Source organism: Coenobita brevimanus, chromosome 21 (genome assembly GCF_032717465.1).
Source record: "Coenobita brevimanus isolate Jiangsu-jjx chromosome 21, ASM3271746v2, whole genome shotgun sequence".
Taxonomy (NCBI): Eukaryota; Metazoa; Arthropoda; class Malacostraca; order Decapoda; family Coenobitidae; genus Coenobita; species Coenobita brevimanus.
Window position 1 is genome coordinate 38,036,722 of NC_136974.1, and position 12,274 is coordinate 38,048,995.

Consider the following 12,274-nt stretch of genomic DNA (forward strand, 5'->3'; position numbering starts at 1 on the left):
GAATCTCAAGTGGGCATTCCAGCCTATAAAAAAATCGTAAATATTCATAATTAAAATAACTTTGAATTGTCCATGTTTCTAGAGAACAATTAGATCGTTCACGAAAATTCTAACGTTCCCATTTGCAGATAATCCTTTTTAAAGACTAATAAATTTCTGCTTCTTAGAAATAAGTTGCTATATCCCATATCTAACTGCAATCATCACACATATTTTAAAATGTTGAATATGATAACTTTAACATATCTATTTTTTGACATTTACTTTATTTCCGGGGAAAAAAAAAAAACAATGCCCATGTACCTCATGACCCTAAATAGGTGCCAAACAGTTGTGATCTTTCTCATTATTTCTCCATTCCATGTAAAAGTTCAAAACAATTATTACTCATATCTTTACTTTAGAATCTGTATATTTTATTGGACCGTATAACAATCTTAAGAAAGGTTATGGTAGTGTCTACATAATAGTATATAGTTGCCAGCTAAGTTTTTCCGAGATTTGAGCGGAAATTATGAAGGCTGTTCTAGCGAAGGCTCGATGAGTTATTATAGTAAAAGCTGATGGTTGTTAATGGTAGAAATGAGAAGAGCAATGGATGAGATAATAGTTTCGTGAGGGAAAAGAATATATGCAGTACGTTTCGAACAGGTAATCGGTTTAACCAAATTTGTGTATAGCTTATTTCATTTTTGAATATCTCTTCTTGACAAGGTCTGTGATCTATAACTAGAAATAGTTCAAACTTGTTTTCTAATATTTAATCAGTAATAATAAAAAATTTTAATCAGTGTGCGTTTGACACATTACTCCGCCTAGTAAAGTAGTTCGAATTAATCCTTCGATAAGCTTTATATTTAGTGGCACTGTGGTAGAAAATATTATACCCAACGTCAGTATTATTTGTGGTTTAAAGTTTCAATTAATTTTAATCTGCTTTATATAATTTCTGTTCGCTTAGGAAGTGGAAAATACCCAGGCTTTTGCTGGTTCGCCGTTTATTATATTTCGCTAAGCAAACTCGCAACCTTGTCGTTTTAATAGCATAAGATTGTCATTCCACCTCTGCTTAAATCAACAATTGCTCTTATATCTAAAGATAACAATATCTATATGAACCTAAATTTAGATATGTTATAGTTTATTGTGGCGAACTGAAAAATATCCCAATGCGTCAACCCCTTGTGATTATTGGGGCCCGGCGGAGGAATACCAATCAGCTGTTGTTGTTTACGGAGGCTGAGGGTGAGTTTGAAAATTCTCACGTAATTCAAAGAACCCTCCTGGCTGGGCGATAATGACCCTTCTAATTACACTCATGTCTCGATATCGAAGTTATTAACCTCTGTAAGACGTTGATTATGTCATATGTTGTTATATAGGAAGAGGGTGGAGCAATGTAAAAGGCGGAACTCTTACTTTTGACCTTGAGAATCTTCTGTCAGTCTCAGGGCTACATAATTATATACTGGACTTGTAATAATATATCTGGGACACTCACTTATACTGTGGTGGACTCATCAAGACATAGGCATGAAGATTCTATGTTTAAACACCAAAGTTAATCAATGGAGTCGAAATATGAAAAATGGTTTATAGGCTATACTGTATTAGGCCAAAGCGTAGTCTTTTTTGCATTGGCTATTGAACTTCCTGTAACCCAGAAGTAAGAGTTAGTATGGGACCATTTAATTAATTGGTTATAGATGTATGGGTATTGTGGCAAGATACCGTACAGGGTCTGATGGGAAGGGATATGCCCATCAAAGCAATTATGCAAGTCATCACAAGCATACCATTGTAAGCAACACTTCAGTGACCAGTACAGTAATAAAAGTAGGGCTACATGCCCTAAAAGTTGGCAGTGTTGCATTACAGTTGCACAAGCACATTATTCAGTGTAATATGTTCACACTTACCTATACTGTACTCAATTTGCATTGTTAATTAAGATGACGGTCTGCCAGTTACAAGAGCTGGTGATTTACGTGGCATCCGTAAGAGTAAAAAAGCCATTGGTCAATCATCAGCCTCATCAGAACCATCAAGCATGGCCTGGATACCAAATTTTGTTGTTACCTTAAGGAATTGTTCATTTGGTGCAGTTCAAACTGAAGTTATGTACCGGTAAATCAGGGTTCAGTATAGAAGGTATTTTCTTCTGCATTTGTGTGAGTTGGGTGTGTTAGCATGACATACCAGTACTCAAAGATGAAGTAAGAGGAAGAGGAGAAATAGCTTGTCTCCATTGCCGTATCAATGACCTCATGTGCGTGTGTGTGAGGTGATTGTAATATGTACTCTGTGGATGTATTTTAGTTCCTGACATTGTCTTATATAGCTTTTTATCGCACTGATATATAAATGTAATTTTCATTAGGTTTGCTAAATGAAAATATCCTCTTTTTTTTTTTTTTTTTTTTTACTATAACTTGTACATGTATGTAAGTAAATAAGTATAATATACTGCATATACTTAATGACAAATGGACAAAATGATTTACTGAATGGCTGTCCTATTTTTTTTTTTTCTGTTTCTGAAGCAATTGTACATTATGTAACATAAAGTTTGGTACTGTATTGCCCTTGACTGTGAGAGTTATTCCTCATCTTTCAGAACTACCCAAGCACCAAGGGATGAGAACACAATAGCTCAACGAACCACGACACTGATTCGTTACGACCCTCGAGAAGATGATGTGAAGTGAACCCCGGTGGAAGGCAGAACACGAATAATGCAGTGAAGACACGGAACGGAGGACTGGCCTTTTAAGTTGATGTCTGAGGCCTGAGTTTATGGACTTGGGTGAGAGAAAATGTTGATGGACTTGGCTGTGTGAGTGTAGTGTCCTGCATGCAGAATGTTGTGGGCATCGTCCTGAATTGGTGAGTCTTATGTACGAAGACCACCAGGAAGGAGGAAGAGGAATAATGTCGTCAGTAGTGAGGCTGGAAGGAATGCTTGTGCCGTGCTGAAGCCCCTGCCCTGGTGTGTCCCGGGTTAGTCATGGGGTCGGTGCAGGGCCAAGGGGTACGGGAGAAGGAGTGTGAGGGCCAAAGAGTGCGCGAGAGGGAGCCAAAGAGTGTAGTGGTGGGGGCGTGGATGGGGCGGGACAGGCTGCGACCCACACACCTTCGTGCCACACTCTCCCGCCTGTTGGACCTGGAGAGAGAAGAGTGGCAGCCGTCCATCCTCACACACCCATCCTCTCAGGTAGGTCACCAAGCGTTGTACAGAAAAGTCCTCATTCGATGCCCCCTTTGTAATGTTCTCTTGTTTTTCCTTTTTTTTTTTTATGCAAAGAAGAGGAAACAAAGGCCAGGAACCCACAAATTGTACCCTCCAAGAAAAAAACAAACAAACAAGATATCAGATACCCAAATTCAAGATCCATTCATTTTGAGGTGCCTGGACACACTGTGTTTGAAAGACTGGAGATCATAGGCAGTAGGAAATATAGACAGATGGAGACAGTTCCAGAGTTGACCTGTTGCATACCTGAAGGGCTGAGAGTAATGGTTAACTTGCATTAGAGGGTTGGACAGAAAACGGATGAGAGTTTGTTGCTAGACGGGTGCTACACGCCCACCGTAGTGGTGGAGGGATGCAAGCAGACTGTTCAGAGGAGCAGTACATATTGTTTTAATATTTATGGAGCTTGCATCAGTAACATACAGGAGGATATTCAGGTATAATATGCAGAGTAAATAATTAAGGAAGAGGTGGTGCCACATGATATATGACCAGTAGAGATCCTAACTTTGGATGACCAGAGCTACAGACAATGTTGTATGTTGTATGATAGGAAGGGAGGGAATATATATTGCACCTGGGGCTTCCTTTCTTATCTGCTGTACTGTAATTCGTGTTTCAGAGGAATCAAAGTGCCTCTCTTTAAATACCCCACTTTACTATTATTGTTATTGTTTTTGTTGTTATTTACTTTTCAGTGTTGGTGGTCTAGTGGTGTCAGGTGCCCTAACTGGGTGTGGTTCTTGAAAGTCCATATCTTTGAGATGGTGGGAGTATTGCTCACATGGGCCTATGCCATTTGAAGGGTCTGCTGATCAGTCACTGTAAGTGTCTAGGTTGAGAAGTCTAGCCATGAGCCTCTGTGCCTCTGAATGGGCCGTAACAGTTTGGATAATAAATGGATATATACAAGATGCTATCCTAAATTTTCTGGACTAATGCTATATAAAACTGAAAAGCCATCATAGCTCCTATTTGCTGCCATCACCCTCGAAGTAGTTCCCTTTCCCATTAATACACCAGTCCCAGCACTTCCTCCATTGCTGGAACGCTTCCTGGAGGTCCTTTTCGACGAGTGTTGAACACTGCCGGCGATTCCTTTTGGATGTCCGCAGTGGTATCAAAATGATACCCTGTGTGCTTGATCTTCATTTTGGGAACAGAAAGAAGTCACAGCAGGCCAAATCTGGCAAGTAAGTTGGGTGGGGGATAATAACCATGGTGTCCTTGGCCAAAAACTGCTGCTGGGTGTTGAGTGCACTTTGAGCTGGGGTGTTGTCATGGTGAAGCAGCCAGTTGGCTGCGATGCCTAGTTCTGCTGTTAGAATCTTCTGAAATGTTCTGGAACCAATTCCCATCACCTTACAAACATCGTGAATGCTCCATGTTGATCCTCACAGATGAGCTGCTGAATTCTTGCAACTTTTGAGGAGTTATTATGGTAAAGGGCCTCTCTGTGTGGTTATCTTCGTCAACCGATGTTCAACTGGCCTTGAACCATTTATGCCACTGAAACAACTGTGTCCGACCAAGAGATTGCTCACCAAACACTTGTTGAATCACTGCCAGTGTCTCTGTTGCAGTTTTCCCAAGATTCACACAAAATTTGATGCAAAGTGGCTGTTCCTCTTTTATATCCATCTTGAAAATTGTCTGACATCACATGCACGACAGCAAACAAATGAACATCACTAATTCCCACATCTGACTGGCTCCACGCCGCGTGGCACACTGACTCACAGTGCATGCTGGTACTGCCACTTGGAGGTGCATCGTTATACTACAACCCATATAGGCTTCGCGATCCCAGTCTGGAAAATGTAGGATAGCACCTCGTAGATAGATTTATTATCATTTTCTGAAGGGTACTGGAACTTAAAGTCTTTAAACCCCTATTAATATACACCCTAATACATATCTGAGGGGTAGGATCCAAAAACAAAAGAGGAAGCGGAAAAGTAGGAGGATTGAAATGGAATGCCTAGTGAAAAGAGCCACATAATCCTTCACACTTCAAAGTTCTGGTTTTACCAAACACAAAATGACTGCACACTATATTTAGGCCTATACAGTATTTATTTATTTTTTATTTTTTTCATGCATATGCAGATATAATTCACTCATTACTATAATTCACACATTACTCTGGTTTATTCATAACTCATCTAGACCCCATGACTTTACTTCATAGGCCAATTCATCATGTAAATCAATCATTTTTTTACTGCAGCTGTATCCTGAGTTTTATCTTCGTATTTTCTGTGTCCTGTATTCATAAACTTTTTTGGATTTTTCTTCTTCACATTTTGTCATCGTATGTCACCTACTTATTTTGCCTGTAAGCTACCTCACTCAGCTCTTCATGTCTGCACCTCACTTTGTATTTCTTCACTACCTGACCATGTGGCATTCTGACCACTTTCCCCCGTAATGTTCCTCACACTTGTTACCATACCACACAACTCTTTCATCATGATCTTCATTCTGATTTGTTTTACTCTAAAATGTGTGGTAGGCAGGATCTAGATATAGGTAAAGGAACAAATATAAAAGTTGGAGAAATATGAGCAGAGTGCCCAGTGATAGGTTAAGGAAAGATACAGCAACTTCATTTTTTTTATTATTTAATGCCTCTGTAGTCTGTATGAATGCCCGTGATAATTACTAGTTCAAGACAGAGTACAGTACAGTATAACCATGATGCTTTGAAACATAAGGGTCTTTGGCCTTCTGACGTATTAAATTTTTCCTACAGTTGCTTCATACCACAGTGAAGCAACATTAAAATATGTGTGTGTACAGTACGGGTAGCTGACTGCTAATTTTGACAAAGTAACATTTACCGGTACTGCAGTTGATGATCGACACCTCTTGACATTTTAATAGGTGACAAAATATGAAATATGCCCGAGTCTAGGGACACAGCCAACCTTCGCCTGCCTGTGACGACAATAGACACGGCTGATCATGTGTTAACACTGGCTAAACGTGTCACATCTCGCAGCTCTGGTCTGCAGTTATTTTATAGGTCTGGATATTCAGAAATATATTGTCAAAGAACTGAGAGGACAGCCATTCTGATGTATCTAAAATGACTTCTTATCAAGGTTTTACTGTACTGTAGCTCAAATGTAACTCTGCCCTACATGTACTACACTACATTTATATTTTATCACATCATGAGTGGTCCCTACACCTGACAGGGAGTTAAATGTAACTGGCTGTATACAGTAGTAACATTTGTCACACACACCGGTTTGTTTTCAAGCCATTAAACATCAATGCAGTCCGGTCACTATCTGAAAATTCACATTTTTCTTGATACTGGTGTCCTGCTCTTTCAGCCATCAAGTTCAGTGGTTATAGTATTTTTCATGAATATAATGTCTTGGTCTTTCAGTTTTTAGTACAGTGGTTGAAGCATTAGGATGAAAATGGTATGTCATATTATCTCTGCAACTTGTCATGTGTCAGTTGTAGTAATAATAGTCACTTCCTCTTCACTGAGATACAAAGTAGTGATGATATTCTTGTCACCACAGTGTTTATAGTGAAAGATACACTACTATGTTGATTTACATTTCACATTACTGTATTAGAGTAGATGAAGTCAGATTACACTTAATCCACACGTCCCATTGGTAACTCGCACAGAAACTAATCTGTAGTACTTCCACCAAGCATCCAACATAAGTCACTGAAAAATGAAATACCGATAGTATTTGTATGAAAGATGCACCACTGCGTTAAATAGCAAGTCACATTGTTACAGTTGGTGAAATCAGGTTACATTTTTCCTCTTGTCACATTGGTAAGTCACTAGAATATTAATCTACAGTACTGCCATTGAGCATCTAACATAAATCACTGAAAAATGAAATAATCTTGATGACTCCCATAACTCAGCATGTCAGAGGAACATTCGTAATTCCATCCATGGCATTGTCCGTCAGAGTTCCTGAGATACTGATGCTCACATGTCGGTTCTCCAGTGTTGACCAACAAGAGCAAATGTAGTGTTATTCTTCCCCAATGTTCCCTCCACCAACTGTGTCCATCCCAGAACCTTAAGTCCCTTGACTGATGATGATGTATTTAGTTGATAGAGAATGAAAAATGGCACAGGTACAATACTGTACAATGTAGAAGTAGCCTTTGTTTGTTATCTCAGCATCTGATTACTTGTATTCTCAAAGGGTCGTCACTGTTTTGTTATTACACTGCAAGTTGGAATTTGTGGTGTGTCTGGTGTAATAATTTATCCCTTTCCCCCCTCCTTTTTTTTTTTTTTTTTTACATCAGTGCTGTGTATGAAAGGGTTGTATATTTGGTACTAGTAAGAATTAACATTATTATCATGCATTCTGTCAGTGCAAAGATGTTAGGCAAAAACTAATATGATAAGAAGGTTCCGTTGTGCTGTACAGCAATGTACTCATGCAGTGATGAATAGTCAGTGTACCTGTTAAAAAGTGAAGTGGGTCTTTATTGCCACATAGCTTAGAGTCAACCTAGATAGTATTGGGTAAATATATGGCCAACGCTGTCACTCTGTACTCAATGACAGTTAATGAGAACCTCTAGCTTGTCCACAGTTGCTTGCTGTCTTACCTTATACTATAATAATGCCTGCCGTTATCACTAAAATTGCTAATGCTAATAGTAATACCATATATCATTAATGGTATATAATAAAATAATACTGTTAAAAGCCTAATGTGGGTAAAGACTAAGACAGACTTCTCTTCTCATCCAGTGGAATGGAGCCTTGTCGATCCCTAATGTACTCAAACAAGAGCTCATTACGCAGCACATCAGTGACCGCATCCTCGGGTCCAAACTGGTCCACATCTTTATTGTCCAGGAGTCCAGTTGTGGTCATGGGAGTAGTGGTTGTAGTTGTGGTTGTGGTCTGTGTGAAGTGTGGGTGGGCAGTAAAGGCATACCATGGCTTGTGCGGCTGGTAGAGGTTGTTGTATGTGTTGTAGTTGTTGACGTTTCCTGCTGGAAGCCCTCGTCGCAGCCCATACTTGTACTTCTTCACCTTGTTGGGACCAGTCACATGTTGGGAGTGCCCATCAGGGGGAACCACTGAGTTCAACTGTTTGTGGGGTTTGTCCTTTGGCCGCAGGGTGAAATATGGCCGCCCTGGTCGACCATTTGGCCTCGAGTTGGCCTTTGAGTGGACTAGGTTGATTGGCCGAGTATTTTGGTTTTGGTCAGTGTGTTCATTGTTAGAATTTCTGTGGATGTGATTGTTGTACTGATTGTTTGAGGGATGGTGGTGGTGGTAGTTGTAGTATTTGTTGTTGAGTCTGGTTGGACCTTGTCGCACCAGCATCCCCATTTTGTTGCTTCCAGTGTTTTGCAGCACATGATGGGGTACTTGTTGTTGCTGCCGTTGTGGTCCTGTCTGCTGTGGTGGTGGTGGTGATCCTGCCTCACCTCGGCTGGGAGGACCCTGAAATGTAAATGTTGTTTACATCCTCTTAGTCATACTGTAAGGTCATTTATCTATTATTCAACGATGCTCATTTGTATCTCATAACAATGGCTTTTTGAATTTCACTCAACCTTGACATAAAGCTCAAAATGTCGGAGTAGATCAGCTCAGTCAATTGGAAGCAGCCGTACTATAAGTCAGTAGAAATACTAGTCAGTAGTCAGAATAGAAAAAAAATCCTTTCTGAAATGATTGCGAGGAATGTATTAAGTAAATAGTTAACCTGGTAGGAAATATGCATGACACATTAGGTTTTGTTAAGAGAGGAATGTATTGAGTATTAATGATACAGTCTGTACTGTAATGAGTACTGGCAGTTGTGTACTTACCCTCTTATTTGCATGCTGTACATTTCCCCCATACAGTCCTGCCTTAAAGAACTTTTCCCACATCTGCGGTCGGACAGCTGTGGGCGGATCCTGGAGGTCCATGCCGGAAACACTGTTGGACTCGGAGATAGATCCCTCCACTGCGATTGGACCGATGGGACTGTCGTATTTGTCGTATAGCTTGTCAGGGCTGGAGTAAGGGTCATAAGGCTTGGTTTCTAGGTGCTTGTCTGAGGTGGCAAACGAGCTGCCTCCAATCCTGTTGTATCCTCCGTGTTTGTTGAGGTTAGTGTTATGCTTATATGGTTTGTTGGTGTAGAAGTTTCTAATATCATATGGTTTGTTTGTGTGAGTGTTGTGCATGTCATGTGGGTCAACTGGGTTGCCTAGCATGTCATAAGTGTCATAGCGCTCGATGGAGGTGTCATAGGGGTTGTCAGATCCACTGGCAGTGTCATTTATATGACCATACTTGGTGCTGTACTTTGAGCCTGGCACCATCATTGGGCCTTGACCTCCATACCTGTCATAGTATGCCTGGAATGAAGCTGCCGCCACCTCACTGTCTTCAGGCATCAGCGGTTGTGGCTGCGTATCAGGTGATACAGGGTGTGTTTGGGGTGGTGTGGAGAGTTGAGGTTGGTTGTTGTAGTTGTCATGTTTGTTTTGATTGTGTGGTTGGTTGTGGTAGCTGTGTTGCAATTTGTTTTGATTGTATGGTTGGATGTGATAGTTATCTTGTGGTATGTTTTGACTGTGTGGTTGGTTGTGGTAGTTGTCTTGTATGTTATTCTGTTTGTGTGGTTGGTTGGAGTGGTGTTGGTTATGATAGCTGTCTTGTGGTTTATTTTGTTTTTGTGGTTGGTTGTGGTAACTCTCATGTGGAATATTTTGACTGTTTGGCTGGTTTTGTTGATTATTTTGGTTTTGGTAGCTGTCATGGGGTTGATTCTTGCTGTTGGGGTGATTTGCTTGGTTTTGGTAGGTATCTTCATGGAGGTTACCGAGAAAACCATGTGGCAGCTCCCCAAGATTTTCCTGTGGCTGATTTTCATTCTGGGCATGGAAATTTTGGCCACTGGGATGTATAGGCTGGTAATGGGGTCTGAGTGTTGGGTTTGGGGTTGAGACAGGGCCGAGTCTGTGAGGGGGTGAGTAAGGATGCTGAGGACTGCCACTGCTGCCAAGTTTGCTAGAGTCAAAGAATAGCGAGGAATCAATTTGATCAATGTGATTGGTGTTGGTTGGTTTCTCGGGTGTGAGAGGGAGGGAGGTGGTGGTTCCTGGTGTTGGCTTAAGGTCAGGTGGTTGTGTGGCTACGTACTGCAACCTGTTGATGGAAATAACGGTATAAATTTGGAATAATTATTAGTTATAAAAGCAGTAAATGCAGATCTTCCTTTAGGTGTAGAAGCGGCAGTTGATATGATAAAACTAATCAGTTGTCATCTTCGTCAAGTCCCAGTTATCAGTATTATAAAAAAGATAAAGAGGAAGTAGGAGAACTACTCAGTAGTGGCCAGTGAAGTGTGCCATGTATCCATTCACTAATTATCAGTCAAGCCTCCAGACTTCATGATTCTGTTGTTTTGGCAGTACCATTCATTTGTAGTTCAGTTTGTAAGCTTTGCAACCCTTTAAGCTTGAACATTGTTGACATTAGTAAAAAAAAAAATGAGTACAATAGTAGCATGTGGGATTAAAATTTGTGCTTCCCTGCAGATGTTGTAAGACTTAAATGAAGCACATGATGTGGAAGACATGTGTCTGGGGTGGAGCTGAGAATTTTGGTGGCGTGACATCAGTGAATAGATGTTTAACCCATTTCAGTGAGAACTGTTGATAGTTCTACTCTGTTTCTGTATCCAGTTGTTTCTTTTCCATTTATTAGTAATAAATGGATTTTTAGGATGACATTGAGATTTACATGTAGGATGGATTTAAAAAAGGGGGGAAAAAAGGAATAACTGAAACTGTATCTGTTGAGGGACGGTGAAATGTAGTTAAGGTAATGCAGGACAAAGTGTCTGATTATCAGTGTAGGCATATTTCACTATTTCACTGCCAGTCAGTATTGTTTGGCAGGAAGTAATGCCTTGTTGCTTGGTACAGTAACTGGTATGACCATAACGTGAAATTTGGACAGTGTCGTGCAGTAAATGGTTGATGTGAGGCTCTACGAGGATGGACTAGAAAGCCTGTCGTAATGTTGTGGTACCTCGAGAAGAATGTGATGGCTTCTTTAGCAGCGGGGTGAGGGTCAGGGGTGAGGGGACACTCGGAGTAGAGACGGGTACAGTCCTTGCCCATCCAGCCGGCTCGCACAGCAATCAGGGAGTCTCCTAGCGAGTGTGGTGCCACCTCCTCCAGTGCCCAGCTCACTAGCACACTGCAGCACACACAGGGAGGGAGATTCAGTTAGATTGGGCTTAGATTAGGGTAGGTTGGGTTAAGTGTGTAGCATAGGTCAGGTTTACTTATGTGAGGTTGTTGGGTTATGTTGGATAAGGTTCAGTTTGTGGCCTGTCTTGTATAGTGAATGAGTAGATCTGGCAGCAGCCAAACTAAGATGAAATTAAATGTTCTTAAAGTGAAGGGGTTGAGCATCAGATAAATGTTTATAGTATGTAAAAATACTGTACAGTACACAAATTTTTGCTGACATTTTTTCAATTTTGGAACACATTTAGATTACATAGTTTCATTAGTTCACCCTCTTAGTCTTTGGGGCTGATGGTGTTTCCTTGCTGGACTCCCTCGTGCCCCTCTCTTTACCTGCAGTCCTAGATATTCCTCAGAGTCATGTGGATAGGCAGTGTGTGTAGTGAAACATGGCGTGTTTCACTCCTAGAGTTTTGTGAAGTGAACCAGTGGCCGAGACAATTATGTAACTGTTCCTAGCAGACGGGGCATTACATTACAACATCATGTCCTTTTAGCTTCTCCCCACTTTTCCTTTGGCATTTCTCCTTGCACCCACATTTACCCTCATCGTTTTCCGCATCCCCACACCCTTATCTCTTCCCTTTCCCACGCCTTTCTCACCTCCATATCTCCCACCCCTCTCACCTCCCCACCCAGCGTTTACCTTCCCTGTTTCACTTCTCCCTCCAACCCCTCTCACCTCTCTACACGTCATATACCATCCCTGTCTCTCACATCCCTCTCTCCAACCCCTCTCACCTTTCC

General features: G+C 41.0%; 2 protein-coding genes across 2 annotated transcripts in view; one reads left to right on the forward strand and one right to left on the reverse strand.

Annotated features, from left to right (window-relative positions):
* Positions 1–3,007: 3,007 nt before the first annotated feature.
* The window catches only part of LOC145392168 (uncharacterized), a 35,300-nt gene continuing 26,033 nt past the window's right edge, over positions 3,008–12,274 (forward strand). Inside the window, exon 1 of the mRNA XM_080266618.1 lies at positions 3,008–3,214. Coding sequence (XP_080122744.1) covers positions 3,008–3,214 — 207 coding nt within the window. The remainder of the gene's footprint in view (positions 3,215–12,274) is intronic.
* Positions 7,983–12,274, reverse strand: part of LOC145392043 (uncharacterized) — a 13,226-nt gene continuing 8,934 nt past the window's right edge. Inside the window, exons 2-6 of the mRNA XM_080266500.1 lie at positions 11,304–11,474; positions 10,380–10,415; positions 9,532–9,776; positions 9,086–9,315; positions 7,983–8,714 (exon numbers count right to left, since the gene is read on the reverse strand). Coding sequence (XP_080122626.1) covers positions 7,983–8,714; positions 9,086–9,315; positions 9,532–9,776; positions 10,380–10,415; positions 11,304–11,474 — 1,414 coding nt within the window. The remainder of the gene's footprint in view (positions 8,715–9,085; positions 9,316–9,531; positions 9,777–10,379; positions 10,416–11,303; positions 11,475–12,274) is intronic.